This window comes from Lygodium microphyllum, chromosome 30 (assembly GCF_053477565.2).
Source record: "Lygodium microphyllum isolate KBCC chromosome 30, Lygodium_microphyllum_v1.1.10, whole genome shotgun sequence".
NCBI classification, from domain to species: domain Eukaryota; kingdom Viridiplantae; phylum Streptophyta; class Polypodiopsida; order Schizaeales; family Lygodiaceae; genus Lygodium; species Lygodium microphyllum.
Genome location: NC_141164.1, coordinates 43,432,382 through 43,450,603, shown reverse-complemented (window position 1 = coordinate 43,450,603; position 18,222 = coordinate 43,432,382). Strand labels below are relative to the sequence as shown.

The window sequence follows — 18,222 nt, the reverse complement described above, 5'->3', positions numbered from 1 at the left end:
TAAGGAGGAGTGCACCCTTTGTGGCCAGTTAGAAGAGTTCGTGGGCATGCGATGGATGGAGTGCCTGAGCCAATCCACCAAGGTACAATCCAATCTATACCGTCAATACTAGAGGAGACAAGCAGCCTTCTAGAATTTTCTACAAACTTGGAGCTTGAGATGGAGGCAATGATCAATGTATCGATGCCCATGGATGTCGAGACATCTGATCTGCTTAGAGAGGAAGCATCCCTACCATTATATGATGGATGCCGAGTATCTCTCCTGAGAAGACACTGCTTGCACTCCTAAGTGTGCAAGAAAAATACAGGTGAACTGATGCAAGTGTGACCGAGTTATTCAAGTACCTTCTACATACGCTTCATTGATTTCTTTTTCAGCACTATCATAAAAAACAATTATGCTTTTTCAAGGTATTTTATGATTTTTTTCAGGTTACTAAAGTATCATATATTACCACTTGCAAATACCATGCCCGAGTCTCGTGATGACATGCGACATGTTTTACAATCGCTTGGTATGGACTATAATAGCATCCATGCATGTATCAATGATTACATATTGTTTCAAGGAGAATACAAGACTATGGAGACATGTCCAAAGATTGGTGCTCACAAGTATCAACAGGACTTGCAAGGGAAAACCATCCCTCAAAATATTCTTAGACACTTTTCACTTATCCCCGGTATACATCACATGTTTCATATGTCTAGCATGGTGAGCTTGACAACATGGAATGCGCAGAATAGATCCACAAATGGAGTCCAACGAATATCAGCGGATTCACAAGCATGGAGCCACATTGACTCTATCTTTCTAGGCTTTGCAGCCCGAGAGCCAAGGAATCTTCGGCTCGGTCTTGCTATGGATGGCATGAACCCATTCGGTCAGTGCTCAACTTCTTACAGTGTGTAGCCTATAGTCCTTGTTAACTACAAAATCCCTCCATGGCTTTCTACAAAGAAAGAACACCTCATCCTTAGCTTGCTCATTCCCGACTGCTACAAAGTCAAGAATATGGATGCATATCTTCGTCCATTATTCAATGAGCTTAAGAATATGGATGCATATCTTCGTCCATTATTCAATGAGCTTAAGATTTTGTGGGAGGAGGGAGTCGTGGTGGAAGATATGAGCAAGCGCGATGGTCGACGGTCCACCAATATTCGAGCCATTCTCATGTGGGCCATGCATGACTTTCTGGGATTCAGGGAGTGCTTAGGTTAGTAGGCTTTTGTTCTCATTGGTAATATCTATCATAGCTCATTCAAGTTTGTATTCACTGGATAGAGGTTTTGGGACAGGTCTTGTTACTTCACATTATCATGCATATCCATTGTGTGGGCCACAATTAAACTCTGGAAAGTCACAAACCATGAAGATGGTATATCAAGGACACGCTGCTTTCTTGCCGGAGGGTCGTGAACTGAGGGAAGGTTTTCTTGGATGACCTCTAGCACAAATGAACACCCAAAGCTGGTACTACAAGTAAAAAATGGGCCACATGGAGTCACATCCAAACGGAATGCGACGTTTCTCAGTTTTCTACGAGTTATCATATTGGACCCACTTACAGATCAACCACTTGTTGGATCCCATGCATATTTTCAAGAATGTGGGCAGCTTACTATGGAATCACATCATAGGAAAGAGAGAAACTGCAGGCACACGAATGGATTTGAAGGAGATAGGAAAGATGGAGGCGCTTTGGCCGCAGTCGAGTGCTAATGGTCACTTATAGCTACCTCACGCTTCATGGGTTTTGTCCACTAAAGAAGAGCAACTTGTGAAGAAAATTATTAAGTCTATTCGCACTCGATGGGTATGATGAGTTCTCTCATGTCTGCATTTTCTAAAGACGACCAATTGTCAGGGCTAAAATCCCATGATTGGCACAAGATATGTCACGTTTGTACTATTAATGAATTGTAAGTGGCGTGCGTATTTTGCTATTTGGAGTGTAGTCGTTGTTCGTAATGCTTCTTCCTTTGTGCCAGTTTGTACTACCGATCGCGATTGTAGGATGTCTTACTTCAGAAATACGCAGGGTGATTTATAGGTTGTCAAATTTAGTACGATGGATCTCACAGAAGGAGATCAAGACATCCTCTATTGAATCCGCAAGGTGGAAAGCACTAGAGATGGTCTATCTCTTTGAGAAGTACATGCCCACCAGCATGCTCACGATGCAAACCCACCTTCAGGTGTTGCATCATGTAGATGAAGTGGAGATTGCTGGACCTCTCCATACGCAATGGATGTTCTTCTTGGAGTGCTTTATGAAAACCTTAAAAGGCTTTGTGCAACAATGAGCTTGGCCAGAAGGTAGCATGGCTGAAGGTTGGTTGGTGTCTAAGGTGCATATTTCATAGTGGCTACTAATGGTGGATTTAGACAACAGTATGCTATGGTTGCTGAAGGACAATGATAGAATGATCAAAGATGAGGTGGTTGGAAATGGGGTGGAAAAAAGAATGGATGCTACAATGGAGGAGAAAGTGAATTGTTTTTGTATGTTGCATCATGCCTCCATGGAGACGTGGCTTGCTAGGTACGAGCAAGCTAGGAAAGATCAGGAAGAAGAGAAATCCAAATTTTGACGTAGTATGCGTTGTCGACCAATTCAATATCCTGAGGGCATGGAGGAGATGTTGCAGTTTATGTCAATGTGATGGTTGCATGGAGCATTGACCACAGCGTTTCGTGAAGGGATGGAGGTCTCAACTGAGAAGTGGAAATTCTCGAGGGGATAAAGTCCAAAGGTGACGATGTATTTAGGGTTTGTCGTATCTAGATTTTATATGTGACAACTAATTGACTGTTTCAATATACAGTACAAAATATATTGTGCAGCATGGTCGTGCGGACGGCATTTTCGCATGGAGCATATCAACAAAATGTGCTCCACAACAAATTATGGTATCATGGCAAAGTTCGAGCAAGAGAGCTAACGATGAGCAACGGATCCAAACACCATTATAGATGAGATGGAGTATTTTGGAAACTTGCAAAGTATTATCACGGTGGATTACCGTAGCTTCTCCATTATCCTATTTGATGTGCAGTGGTTCAAAGTGGTACTTGAAGGAGCTGGGGCAATAGTTCGACGAGGTCCATCTACATTTCTTGAAATAGATTCTAAAAAAAGATGGACGGATTTGTAGGACATGTTTGTATTATCGGCCCGTTGTGAATAGGTGCATAAACTCATTTTTTTTAAAATTTTATTATGACATGGTACATGTCACCAAAGTTAAAACTCTCTTGAATGTGATTTTGAACATGTAATTTTCTATCCAAACCCCTTGACAACCTCAATGGTGGTATGTTGTAGCTTCAGCTTCCCGAAGTGCGAGAGTATATGATCACAACAATGTTTCCAGTGTAGATGAGAATAGAATGCAAATAGAGGGGTTGATATTGCAAGGGGTGGAGGCCACCGAAAGCTTGGAGCATGTAGAGGAGCCAGAATTGGGTAACAATGATGGAAATACAGGAGTCCAAGAATTCTTTGAGAACAAGGTCGACTCATCCTTTTGTGGCGACCGGAGATTGACATGGAACCATAGGATAATTCATGCTTGGAGCGTCCACCTACTCAATTCATTAACGAATCACTTATAGGGGTACATAAGTTATGTATTAAGTAAGATTATCTTTTGAAGATTTATATTACCGTGCTTTGCTTGATTTATATTGATTATGCTAACATCAATTTTTGTCTATGTAGGTGACCTTTGTGGATATTTGGATTTGTAGGATGAGTTGAGGGATGATCGATGAGGAGCTACAGGAGATCTTCACACGTATGTCTCCAGATGAGATGGCTTGATTCAGAGATATGGCGAACCAGGAGCTGTCTTGGACACCATCAAGTCATTCTGTTAGATCTATTTTGGTGTGCTTTGATGCTTCAAATTTCCAATAGACGAGATCGATGCTCTAGACCTGGGCCGGACAAAGGGAGTGGTTTTGGGGGATGCTGTGGAGATGTGGATGCAATGAGCTTGCAGTGAGCTTAGGATATAGGTGCTACTCCTCGCTCTCGTGCAAGTTTGAGAGAGCATGGCTTAGGTGGTTGTTGTGGAGGTACTGACACGGTGTCTCCGTCTTGTCGTTCTACTAGAGTTGCATCACCTATGGGATTTGTCACACCTGTGAGGACGTCTACTCCAGTCACTCTAGCTTTTTCTCAGCGGTGTTGAAGGGTTTCGAAAGTAAAGTTGTGACCACGGAGGACCTTGTCTAATTTCAGGATAGAAGGTCAATCTAGCGAGATCAGATTCAATTTGAAAGCTCAATTTCAGATAATATGTGACATACAATCAGCTACATTTGAATGGGAGCATCTCCAATAAGCATCTTGACAAAAACTCATGTCATATAAACAGTGTGTCTCTTCCAAAGGAACAAAGTAATTTGAAGTAAGATCTAAGAGGTTGGAATAGGATCAAGAAGACATCTTTGTATTAAGGTACAGTTTTTGCAGATACATACAGCTCTCTTGCATAGATAAAAATTCTGTAATAGCAACCAGATCTGGTGCAATTTTGCACAGATATACACAGCTCTTGCACGGTCAAAACTCTGTCATAGTTCTCCCAAAATACATTACTCTCCACCAAATAGAACTATGATAAGATCAAACTTGTGTAACATGCATTTTCATTGCCATGTCGATGTTGCTTTGAACTGATTCAAAGGCATCTGAACCTAAACCAGGGCATCAGCAAGGAAAAGATAATTGATTGAGCAAATCAAGCTCATAGCTGTCACTCTTACCAGTTACATTGACACTGGGTTTACAGAACATAAAGTAGCATTTGAGAGTCTGAGATCTCTACTTGCAGGTTGTAAATTTCATAGGAATGTGGAGCTTGCAAGGCAAAGCTTTGACAGAGTTTTTCAATTGGATTCAGGGAATGCTTCAGCATATGTGCTTATGTCAACAGTCTATAAGGATCTCCAAATGTGGGAAGATTCTTTGAGAACAGAAGAACTGAAGATAAATGCTAGTTCTTACAAGAAGGTTGGAAAATCATGGATTGAGGCTGGTGAAAAAGTACACGAGTTTTCTATTGGTGATGAGTCCAAGCTTGTGCTAGATGGGATGTTTTGTGCGAAATTCCAAAGATTGTCCAGGCAAGTCAAAACGGAAGGTTATATGCCACAGATTGATGCTACAGGGCGTTCGGTTTCTTCTTGATGGTGGTGTAGATGGTGTTGCTGATGGCCAACTCGCCGACTTCATCAACAGCTATTCGTACATCTGCTCCTTTTCACATATTCCATCACATAGAATGGAGTATCAATAATTCTGCAAGTGTTTCAGCTATAGCAGAATATACAACAGAATAGTCTTCAGGCTTCAGCTCCTTCCATCCTGGATCAGTGAATATGCGCCCTCTTTCCCTTCCACGCATAGATGCAGGGTACTGAATATGCTCTGCTCTTGTGTCAATAATGCCTCCTTCGATTGCTTCTCCTCTCTGCTGCGGGACCTTCTGAGATCGAGTCCAAGGAGAGTACCGAACGGGGAGGAATCAACAATCCTCTAATGCCTTGATCCCATTGAAGAAGCCAGTCGGATAATCTGCATCTATAAGTTTTTCTCTGACTTGAAAAATGCATTTAAGGCCCGTTTAACATACACTTCAACCCCTTGGCTTATCCCTCAGCTCAGCATTATCCCGCAGTACAGCAAGGTTCCATCTACGCCTTCCACAAAAAAAAAACTTATGCATATCATCTGCGTACCTCGAAACGGCACATGTCTGCGCTTCCGATTCCTTGACTATATCCCTTTGATTCTTCTCCCCCCCCCCCCTTGCTTTTCTTCCCAATCGCCTGTTTTTTTCCACAATTCAAAAGCCTCCCCATTTTATCAAAAATCTCTCCCCCCCTCAGAATGTCCTTCCTTCCAGAAAAGCGGCCTTTTTTTTCCCCCCAGAAAAGCGGCAATAACTTTTCTTGTTCAGCATCCAGACGATACTCGGAAAGTAGGGTACTAAAGGAGCCATGGCGAGCTAACAGTTTATTAAAAGCAACTCTTTCAAGAGCTCTCTTTCTCATCAACTCAATCCCATGTTCAGCAGCACCAACAAGTCGCATCCAATGATGCAATCATCTTGGTCTAAGCCTTCCTTGAGCACTTTGCTCCTCAACCTGTACCAACGAGGTTGAATGAATTATGCCCTCATGTGTAACAATTTTGTTTGCAGCCTCAAGACTTCCCACTTGCTTCCAGCAGTAGCCATTGATGTCACGTGAAATCCTTCCCTCCATTTTTTGATGATCCATTTGAAAGGGAATGAATCCCTCACTTTGTAAAACTGTTGAGTAAATGATGTCCCTTTTGGACATGACAACAAAGGCATTTCCATTGTCAGCACCAGCCACTGCTGTGATGTAGTATTTCTGTTCCCAGTTATCCATGATCCACTCCTTGTGGAAAAACAAATGTGAAAGTTCATATATTTGTCCTGAAACCCCCGTTCCTGCATCCATTATAAAGGCCCAGAGATTTAAGCAGGAAGCAACATTGCTAATAAAAAGGCCATCTTCAAATCCCTTTTTCACATATTGCAAAAATCGAGCATCTGAAACATTGAAGTGGTATCATTGTTTCATTGTTTTGTGAAAATTATACACTGTAACCCATTGTGTGGCTGGCATACCCAACCGAACCTTCTTTCGAGGTTGATCATCCTTAGACTTTGAGCTCAATCTAGATCGCTTCTGTCCAGCCTTACACACCTTCACAGCACCATCAGTAAGTAATGATCTGATGGCAGGATTTAGACTCAGAACTCCATCAAATATACCAATCAACTTTGTATAACTGGGCTCTTCATCGAACTTCATATTGACCACAATTTCCAAAAACTCTTTGAAGGGTGGTGGTCAGCATACACAGGGAGAGAGCCCTATTTGCTTCAAGCTGTAAGAAATCAATGGTTCCTCTTGCTTCAACCCCCTCTCCACTATACTGTCCACGCAGAACAAAAATGCAAACACAACAACTAAGTATGTACAAAGTAACAAATGTCAAACACACAACTTTTTGGTGGATTCTACACCTCGGATGCGCAGCAGTACGATAGCGGTCCTCTATAGGTGGCACCCTATGGGTGCTACTCCAAGAGATACTATCCCCGTAGGTGGGGTATGGATACCTTGTAGATGATAGGACAGGAGCCATCATCATGAATGATTAGGGGAGGAGGGTGATGGCTCATATGAGAGACTTGTGCCAACAAGTTTTGTGGCATAAGGTCTTGGATCATTGGAAGAACATACCGGAGGGGAGCAAGGACTACATAGTAGCATCCTTGCATGAGGAGTTTCTGGTACGTGCCATAGCAGATAGGTTTTGCACATGCTAGATGATGGAGTGCATGCATGCGTACATGTCACATAGACGATCAGATGCACGCAAGGCACTTAAGAGTGGGGCCTCAAAGCCCGAGTTGGCTAGACACAGATGAGTGGCGTTGACTCAGGGAGAAGGCTATAGATTCTCCAAGATGTTGGAGACAATAGCGCGAGGTGGTGAGGGCACGATTGGAGGCAGGAATGGTTCACCATCTTGGGAGTGGCAGCCATAGGACTTATCTGGAGGTCTTTGTAAGTTTTTCTTTTGTTTTGCTTGCTTATTTTTTTGCAATATCCCTTGTACTGACAATCGTGTTTCTAACAATTGTATTTTGTTTTCTTTGTAGCACTGTATTACAAATCGCAATCACACAGGCCTAGAGACTTGATATGTAGAGAGACACGGTCTCACTGCATTGATCGATCGATTGTATGGATGTAGCGGCCCAGTAAGTCACTCACCTTTCTTGTCCGTAATTAGTAATTTTAATTAAAATACATTATTGTATGGTGGACTGATGTGTAGTTGTTTCTTTTTTTGCAGGGTTTGTTTGATGCTCCTTTGCGGTGGGATGAGGTTTTGAATGGCGAGGATCTATAGCTTCTCCTTAGATCCATGGAGTGCACACCCTCTTCTTTTTTGGTCATGTGATTTATATAGTCATTTTTTATGCACTATCTTATTATCATTCTTTGTTTCTTGCCATGATTGTATCAACTTTCATTACGCGATCTTGTATTTATTTTATGTATCAGTCTTATGGATTCAAGTACACTTTGCCTTCATAGAGACGAGCATTGTACACTTTACTGTAACTCTTTTGTATGGCCCAAATAAAGCACATAGTGCTATTTGTGCTGCCCTGCCAAAAATATTTTTTCCCTGTAACCATCACTATTAGCATTGTAAATTTATTACATGCGTCGGTATTAGCATCACGGTTAGTGTCGCAAATCGTCACTATCAACGTCGCATATAGTGACACAAATAGCGACGCATATAGTGACAATAATAGCGACTGTTCTATGGCATTGCTAATATTGACATTTTTTGCGACGACAGGGGTAAATTTCTAATGAACATTTTCGTTGCTTTGAACGTCAATATGAGGCTTGTATCTTGTAGTAATGGTCATGCACACTAGATACATGAAGTGGATACAAAGTATCACTCTTGCAACTTGTGGCAATAACCCTAGATCCCTTATAGATCTTCCAATTTCCATCACCAAAGGTGGTATGAAAACCATCATCATCTAGCTATCGAGTACTAATCAAGCTCTTTTTGAGCTGTGGTATATGCCTTACATTCTAAAGAGTAAAGACACATCCATGTTGAAACTATAGTTTCACACTACCAATGCCTGCAATGTCACATGTATAATTGTTCCAAAGATGGACAACACCATGTCAACCTCCTGTATAGTTTGTGAACCACTCACGATGAGGAGTGACATGAAAAGAGGCACTTGAATCTGAAATCCAAGTGTGCATGTCATCATACGTATTGGCTATCAAAGCATGTGCACTGAAACATGAAGAGGCAAAGAGTACATAATTCCCAGTGTCGCTCTCATGGATGACTACATTCACCTCTATGATCTTTACATTGCTCTTCTTAGCAGGCTGACTCTCTTTCTTCTTTTCCTTGCTATCATCCGTCTTCTTACCCTTCCCTTTCTCTTTCTTTCATTTATAGCAGTCACATTTGAAGTGACCCTTCTTGCCCTTCCCTTTCTCTTTCTTTCTATTTATAGCAGTCATGTTTGAAGTGACCCTTACGTGCAAACAGAGATGGCATTCAACATCCTTACCATACGATTTACTACACCCCTTGCTATCAGATTTGCCTTTTTGTTGTGATTTTCCTCTAGTATGCAAAGCACTGGAAGAATTACTAGATGCATTGTTCTACCAATTCATTTCTTCCATGAGTACGGCAGTCTCTACATCAGCATACAAAAGCATAGCATTAGAATTGCTCATAGCAGTCATGAAGGTATCCCAACTCTCTAACAGAGTGCAAAGTAAGAACGTAGCTTTGAACTCATCAACAATATTGAACTTCAAAGTGGCAAGCTGGATAAAAATGGAGTTAAGCTCACTAAGGTGAGTAGACATTGCAATAGCCTCTTTCATATGCAAATCCATGAATTTCTTAAACTAGTAGACTTTGCTTGCAGCACTCTTCTGGGCAAACAACTCTTCCAGTTGCTTCCAAATGTCATAAGCAGAATCCAACCCTTCAATGTTAAATAGCAAGGCATAAAAAATTGATAGCTCAATGGTCAAGTGTGCAAGCTCATTCAGCTCATCCCAGTTAACCTACTCTACATCAACTAGTTTTATTCCCTTTACTTTAATTGACTTTGCTTACTTTTTCTGCAACAAGATATTATAGCACTGCTTTTGCCAAACTGCAAAGTTGTGCATTCCTTCAAGCTTCTTGATATGCATAAGATGGTTGTCACTACTACTAGCCATGATTCATAGCCAAATAACTGTATGACAGTACATGACAGTTAATGCCAAGCAATGGAAGCTCCAAAATCCACTTAGTAGTATGTTAGGAATATCCCCAGGCATGTACAACAACATACATCATTTCATTGCCCAAAACACCTCAAAAGCATTCAATGACAATTAACATACTAGTTTCCTAACAAAAATAGAGTGCAATCTTGAAATTCCTGACAATACACGTGGTTGTCCTGCAATTCAAGAGTGGAGTCTTGAAATCCCTAACAATACAGGTGGTGACAGATGAATTTTGATGCTGAGAAGTGGTTAAAAGTATCCAAAATTTACAAATTTCATGGGAAAAATAGACTTCGTTGAAGGCGGCGATGGCAATCAATTTGATTTTAAGCGGCAATGCCCCGGAAAGTGCTTAAAAGAGCCACTAGATGGCGGTGAGAGAATTTTCATAAATTTTTGGTTTGATAGACGAGACCCTTGGAGATGCTCGGCAGTGTAAGACTTTAAGACAGACGCCCAGGATTTTTCAGACCACGATTCGGGTACCAGACGTGGGAGAGAGAGTGCCCGGAAGGCCAAAGGCCAAAATGCCAAGTGGGAAAGGACTTCACGAGAGTCCAAAGGGTGTGACCCTTTGGGGCTCCCCAAAAATAAAGAAACGTTGGGGGGGGGGGCGTTTTTCTTCCATGCAGGGAAGAAGCAAGGCGCCATGAATCGAAATGGAGGAGAGATGGGTTATGGGGGCAAAGAACAACCCCCCAACTGATCTTGGGCCTGTTCTTCTTCTTATCTTCGCTCTCTATTGCTCCAATCCGCTCCTCCAATGGCGGCTCGGTTGTGGAGATGCAGATCTAGTCTTTCTCTCTCCTACATATCTCTCCTCTAAGCGGTGGTTTGCATGCAAGAAATCAAGAAGAAGAGGGGCTGAAGGATGCTTGTCCGTGATCGGATTGCTTCAAGATGAATAGAAGGCTGAGGAAAGAGGTTCAGCATTGAAGAATGGTTGCTAGTCGGTCCATGGACTGCCCAAAATAATTATTTAAAAAACCCGCAACACACAAAACATGCGGTATGCTTCAATTTTACAAAGAAATTTGCTCGTTTTTGTTGTTTCATGGTCCAAATGTTGTTCATATGCGATGAATGTTTGTTTGAATCTTGTTTGCCTCATCTTTGAGGGCTGCAACTACAAAAATGCAGAACTTGTAATGATTTAGAGCTGTTATTAATTTGTTAAAACCCGCAAAATGTCATTTTTCAATGAAAATTAGTGGTTTTTCCGATTTTGAGTTGGAAAAAATGAGTGGAAATGGGATAAAATCAGAGAAAATGTTAAGTTTCAGTCAAAATAATAAGTGAACACAAGTAAATCAAAAAAATACCTATTTTTTATGAATAATAAATAGAAAAAAATAGCAAATAAAGAAAAGTGGGATCTTCGCGCTCAAAAAATATGGAAAAATAAGATTTATGTATGTGAATGTTTGGCGAGGTTAAAATATGAGGTCAAGCCTCAGTTTGGCCTCGTCCTTTGTGTTATACTACGTACTTATTATTTTTTACATACAAAATTGACACAAGACAACCATTTACACCTATGCAACGTAGCAACACCTAACCGGTGAGGGAGGGAGGAAGTTTATGCGATGATCTATGTAATATTCCGCGTGGAAAAAAAAATGGGACTTACGGAAATTTTTTTAATTCCCCCCCTTATCCCTCCAGCCGACTGACGAGCTGGAGGGGGAGGGAAATAGAAGGAGTTGTAAGCTCCTTAGTGGAGCCTGTGGAGGGAGGGAGGACATGCGAGCCGATACGCCATGAGGAAAGATCCCCCTCCCTCCACTATTTAAACGAGGGGAGGGAGGCCATGAAAAAAAAAAAGAGGATGAATCTATCGCCATGAGCGTGCTGGTGCCGAGGGAGGAGGAAGGCCCCGTTGCCGTAGAAGGAGTCACGACTTTCGGACAATCGTGAAGAAAGGAGGAGCTGGGTCGACGCCACTGTGGGGAACTCCGCGCTGTGCCACTGCCTGAAACCATATGTCATCCCCAGATGCCTACCTCCTACCTGCTGTCAACGTCCATGAGGATCTTCAGTTTTTTTGAAGCCTTGGAAGCTTCTTAGAAGCTTCCAAGGATTGGGCCTCCTAAGCCCCCTTTTCTGTGGCTTGGGACTACTCCCCCCCCTCTAAATTCCCTCCTAAGACCCTCCCTTTTTGCACTAAACCAAACCCCCTTCCTGGTTTTTCTTAGAATCTTTTCATCCCCCCCCCTAAGCCCCTTGTTCCCCTCTCGGGTTTTTAATCCCCCCCTAAGGCCTTGTTTCCCCCCCCCCCCCCTCCCAGGTTTAATCCCCCCCCCTAAGCCTTGTTTTTTCCCTCTCTGGATTTTAATCCCTCCAAAGCCCTTATTACCCCCGGGTTTAAATTTTCCCCCCTAAGCCCTTGCCCTTTTCCCCTCCTCATAGCTCTTTTGACTATTCAAGTCACAACCATAGGCCTACTTTGTCCTTAGGCGACCTTGCAGACTTCCATTCTCTTGCATTAATTCCTTCACTCACTTTTAAATCTTTTTGTGCAAGTGCTCTCGTAGTTGAGCTTTGTGTTCTTAGTCTTATCAAACAAGCCGGTGTCCACACACTCCCATGTTTAAAAAAAAACCCAATTCATCATCATGGCTTCGTATGGTATCCCGTAAGGAAGAAATAGCCGTGAGATAAAAGATAGGGAGTGAAGGAGGAAGAGTGGGGAAAAGGTAAAAGAAAAGGAAGGAGAAGACGGTGGAATTCCAAGAAGAAAAAGGAAAAGGCTATCTCACATTCGAACTACGATGCCGCCAAAGAAAGTCCAAGGTGTAGCTGCGGGAGGGTCATCTCCCGGTATCCATGTGGATATCTCACCTCAAAGCCAGGTTTTTTCTTCTTGGTGTTAATTCGGTTTTAAGTCAATCATGCAAAGGAAAATTGTTAAGAAAAGATATATTTATTCGAGTTATTTTTAACGAAGGATTTAGCTTATGAATAACAATGTATACAAATTAGCTTTCTTCAAATTGCATCAAGCATTATAAAATTATAGGCAAGATTAACCATTTACTATAGTAATATATTCCTAAAGTGTAGAAATTATATCTTGCACCATTAGTCTTATTCCTTTTGCAACGAATCATGGTAAAATGGCTAAACTCATGGAAGGTTTCTTCGATGCTCAAATTACTAGGGAGTTATCTTTGCTAGTTGCACATCTTAGCAAGGCAACTGTTGTTATTTGGCATGAGTTCGTCTTTAAAGAAAACGGAAGTTAAATGTTAGGAATTAATAAGTATAAAAATTAAATATACGAACTCATTTGGAAAGAAAATGTAATGGGGAATTTTTGGATAACACCCTATTAACACTTTTTCCCTGCTATTTGAGGACTTGGAACTAATAAATTGTGTATACACCAATTTCTCAACTAGGCCTATTTGTCCCAAGGAGTATTGTCGTCTTTGTATCATCTTGGCATTATGCTATATGCCAAATTAAACTGTATTGATTAGGAAGGTTAATTGTCACAAGGATAGTAAAACCGTAACAAGACGAGTAAGATTACCTTCCAAAAGATAACCGAACCAATCTAAACATAGAAACATTCATACCCTAAACACTTGACTACTTTCCTTACCGTAGGGACAATAAATTCATAAAGATAAGAAACTAGGGTTTGTCCCTAAGGTTCTTAAATGAAGAAACCCTAGGCCTGACATACGTCAGCTTAAGGAATCTAAACAGATTATTCCATCGCCGGACTTGCGCAACATGTATGAAATCATTTTTGTGATCAATTCACAAGGAGAAAAGGGAAAAACCCTCATCAAGGACGGTAGATCCTTACGCAAGTTATCTTGCAAAAAGACGTATTTTTTTTGGATATCCTTCTAAATAAGGAAAGTTGTAAACCAAAAACTAGCATATCTAAGGTATCTTAGGTTAACCAAGTTGGGTATGCCCTACACCGGAATGTAAGAGATCTTGCCAGGTTACAAGACACCTTGGAAACGAGTGCTGATACACTGAAAAAGGAAAGAACACTTCCTTAGCAGTTTGCCATACAACTGGGTTGGTTAATGGAAATGTTTGTGCTTGCTAGAAATTTTAGGGCTCTGTTTGAATTATGAATTACAAATTAAATAAGTACCTATACTTCAGGTTAAAAGCCTGAAGGGAGAGGCAGCTTCAGTTACCCCCGACTGCCTGCCTGACCCTAACCAAGGGGATTGTTTGACCGCGCCGGGAACGTGGACCGAAGCCGCCGCGAGAGGTCTCTCCGTTGAGTTCTACTTGGAGCAGGAGGACGCTTGGGTGCCAAGGGGGGCTCTGGCCGTAAATCCCTCGCCTTCCGGGTCCTGCACAAGAGGCTAACGTGACTCGGGATTGGATCTTGAGGCCCGCATACTAGTTGACGGGCGAAAGCTTGGAATAGTGATCCCTGGAGATTACTTGTTAGCCTTCGGACAGATTATGGAAAAGCCTACGGGCGGAACTCCTTGTATTTCAAAGATAAAATGATGAAATGTTAAAAGAACTTGCTTGATGTTGTTTTTCTATGTCACGTGATAAGATTACGTGAAGGAACCAGTGCTTAACAAGGTTAATTAAAGAAGCTGATTGTTATATGTCAAATTAATGTGTTAGATAATTACATAACTAAAACAAACTGAGGAAAGTGCGGAGGATGGGCCATGGGTCCGTCCTACGGTTGGGTGGTCCTGGTTAGCCAGGAACTTTTCTCAAAAATCTCGAGGAACAGCGGAATGATCATCATCATCAAAAAGAATAACGTGAACGATGACCTAGAGTTACGTCTTACCCGATTTACATTGTTTTAGGGGAACGGAATGGGACTATGCCTTATGGCAGAGAGGTTGAGCTTTGCATCCCTCTCGTTTCCCATTCTCCTTGAACCAAGTGCAGCGTGAATCCACTTCGGACCCAGCGTTTCTGCGTAAAGTAGTTCCCTCGGGTCTGACGCTAGTTGCTGTTAGCTAATGACCCCTTTAGGAAAACGCTAATTCTGGTCGATCCTAAGTGGGAACAGCCAAGATACTTCCGCTACGTGGTAGACGCGGGAAGAACTAGATCGCAAAACCCGTAACATTCCATGGGACTGCCGGGCGGAGCTTTCTAGACATCCTTTCCGATGGACTGCTAAGACATGTCCTGGATGATACTAGGGGACACGTTACAATCTAATTATTGAAAAGATACAAATTCTGATTTCCCTCTCTGTGCATAGCATTTAGGGATCATTCCATAGTTAAATATAAGTGACTAGTAGCACCGAAGTTCCGGTGCTAGTCCCTAAAGCAGCGCAGCACGTAACGCTTAGTTAAAATTCATGAAAGGGTTGTTTTTCGCAGCTCACATGGTTGGTTTTTTTAATCATAAAATGGTTGTACACAATCGTCATACACTTGCATCAAGCATGTCACGTGGTATCTCCTGGAATGCATTGCAATGGATTGATAAACTTTGACCAATGCTGAGAGGACAGGAAACCTAAGTCGTGGGTTAGACTGGTGCTTCCGTTGGGGAAAGTTTTGTGAGGCAAATCAAAATCTCCTAGAACGCTAAGTTATAAAAGAGTGAAGTTTGTGCAAATGTTATATGTATTAGCAACGCATCGAGGGGCCAATCCCTGAGTTGTAGGAGAGTAGTAGTGGACCTGCAGAAATATTACGAGGCATTATGCCTATATGTTATGGGATCTCCCTTTGAGGAGAAGGGAAGGTGAACATTGGACTACATATTGGATACAAATGCAAAATCATCATAAGCATTTAATGCAAAGTGAGTTTTAGACGCTCCTAGCTCGGCCGTGTGGTGGGATTGTCTATCGTATGCATGAGGCCCAGCTAGTGCCATAGCCAGTGCTGGCCCATTTTAGGTCCCATCAGTGGTGCGTTTGCCGCGAGCCTCTAACAAGTGGTGGTTCTCGAATCGAGGGTTTTTAGGGACCAAATAGTTGATTTATATCCTCTGACAAGGACCGTCAAGCCGAAATACAAAAAATAGAACGTGTTGAGAGGGCTAGATGGCAATTGGAGATTTGTAAGATGCTATTCTCCTCAAAGGAGCATCTCGTAACGCATAAGTGGCAGTGGTTCTAGTAACCTAGGTGTTATGAGTAGCTCTTAGATTGCAAGTGGTAGTCTTGGTACTTCCCTATTTCCAATGAATCAACCCACAACAAGTGGGGGTGTAGTGTTGCCTACACAAACTCCTGTTGACAATCCGGTTGTAGCCATGGCACAATCTATCGCAATTCCACTAGGTACACCGGATTTACTGGCATTAGAAGTAGAGTTGCCCATTTTTCATGGGTTAGCAGAAGAAGATGGAGAACTCCACATTAAGGAGTTTCAAAAGCTCATGTTCAACTTTCGAATCCAAGACGAAGGACACCTAATGATGTTCTTCAACATGACGTTAAAAGGAAGAGCGGCAGTGTGGTATCACGGTCTAGAAGCCGGAACCATAACTAGCAGTGCCCAATTCTTTACGGCTTTCCGTAGGGAGTTTGCCCCTGAGAAGGATGGACAATATTGGTTGTGTGTTCTGAATGTAACACGCCAAGAGCCAAATGAGAATGTCTAGGCATATGTCAAGAAACTAAAGCAAGTTCTTCACAAAATTAACGCTTATATTCCTATTCCAGCGGCTGCACAGTTGCAATATTTCCTACATGGATTGGATTTTAATATCCAGGTGCAGCTGAGTAGTGTTTCTCTAGCCAATATTGACACTGCCATTACCCAAGCAAAAGGAGTAGAGTCACGCTTGCAAGCGGCTTATGTAGCAAGGATAAATTAGAATGGTAATAATTTGGCCTTAACCAATGGGAGTCAAGGGGACCCCATGTTAAATACAAGTGGCAGAGGGAGTATTCTGTCGAATTTGCCTATGTTACTAGCTCTTCCTAGCATGACTATGCCTATGGCTAGTCAGGTGGCCTCACTAAATAGTAGTGGAAACCAAACAATGAATCATAATGTTGACCCACTTGGTTAGTAGCCAATTCCTAATCAAGTGGTTAGGCCCATGAGACGATAAACTGAGGATCACGGCTATGAGTCGAGTGCTTCTAATGTCCTTGGTGAAGTTAAGGACATGATGAAGCACTACATCGATATGATCTCTGAACAGTATCGAAAAATAGCTGTGGATGTCAATTTTCTTAAGAAGCAACAGAATTTGATAGGGAATCGACTCCCTGAAGAGGGTCGCCCCTCAAGATTTAGCTGTAAGTGGTGTGGGGGCCAACATTTCCCTAGGAATTGCCTGAATGTCAAATGTGATATTTGCGGAAAGCCTGGCCACTTAGCTGCTACCTGTTGGAGTAAGATCAGTTCTCTCCAACAAGGGAGTAAACAACCAGGTCCAGTTAACCATTGCGCACAAGGGAATAATCTCCCGCTGTCGAAGGATTTATGAAAGCAAAGTCGCGTCTTCAGAAGACCTTGATAAATTTCAGGATAAAAGATCAGACAAATGCATAAGCAAGATGTAAGGATTTGTGTCCACTAAGCTTTCAACGAGACCTCGTCTTTACAGCAATGATAAAACTAAAAGCAAGTTCTCAGCTGAGCATAGAATTCATCCTTCAATATTGAAATATTTAATACAAATCTGGTTATCAGCTTCAGACAGAAGAATTAGCATTATCCTTTCAGAGGTGGCTCCTTTCCAAGGTCAAGAAGGTTGGACACGGAATGATCAAGAACCATATATTCTTCTACGTTCTCCATAAGCCGACAAACTGATTTGTGGCAATGTAAAGCACATTTTTCTCTTTCATGATAGTATTTTTAACATATGAACAATAACTGTAATCATGTGCAGTAAGTACTATTGCATCAAAGCTCATATCTCATCTCTCAATTTTTCTGCTTTGCTATAATTTTCAGAGCAATTAACAGCATCCCTTTAGTATCAACATCATATCTGGCTTCAAGGTCTTAATAGTGGGTTTATCACTTGACATGTGCCCAGAAGGCCAAAGGCCAAAATGCCAAGTGGGAAAGGACTTCAGGAGAGTCCAAAGGGTGTGACCCTTTGGGGCTCCCCAAAGGGAGCCCCAAAAATTAAAAAACGTTTGGGGGGGGGGGGGGAGGGGAGCGTTTTTTTTCCATGCAGGGAAGAAGGAAGGCGCCATGAATCGAAATGGAGGAGAGATGGGTTATGGGGGCAAAGAACAAACCCCCAACTGATCTTGGGCTTGTTCTTCTTTCTATCTTTGCTCTCTATCGCTCCAATCCGCTCCTCCAATGGCTGCCCGGTTGTGGAGATGCAAATCTAGTCTTTCTCTCTCCTCCATCTCTCTCCAAT

The 18,222-nt window shown here is 42.1% G+C and overlaps 1 protein-coding gene and 1 pseudogene across 1 annotated transcript; one reads left to right on the top strand and one right to left on the bottom strand.

Moving 5' to 3' along the window:
- The first annotated feature begins 471 nt into the window (after nucleotides 1-471).
- LOC148009794 (pentatricopeptide repeat-containing protein CRR2, chloroplastic-like) lies at nucleotides 472-5,206 on the top strand. Its single transcript, XM_087672831.1, has 2 exons — nucleotides 472-517; nucleotides 4,851-5,206. The coding sequence occupies exons 1-2, from the start codon at nucleotides 472-474 to the stop codon at nucleotides 5,204-5,206; spliced, it is 402 nt and encodes a 133-aa protein (XP_087528957.1).
- A 982-nt stretch (nucleotides 5,207-6,188) lies between these two features.
- LOC148009793 (casein kinase 1-like protein HD16 pseudogene) lies at nucleotides 6,189-6,872 on the bottom strand (annotated as a pseudogene).
- Between the last annotated feature and the right edge of the window lie 11,350 nt (nucleotides 6,873-18,222).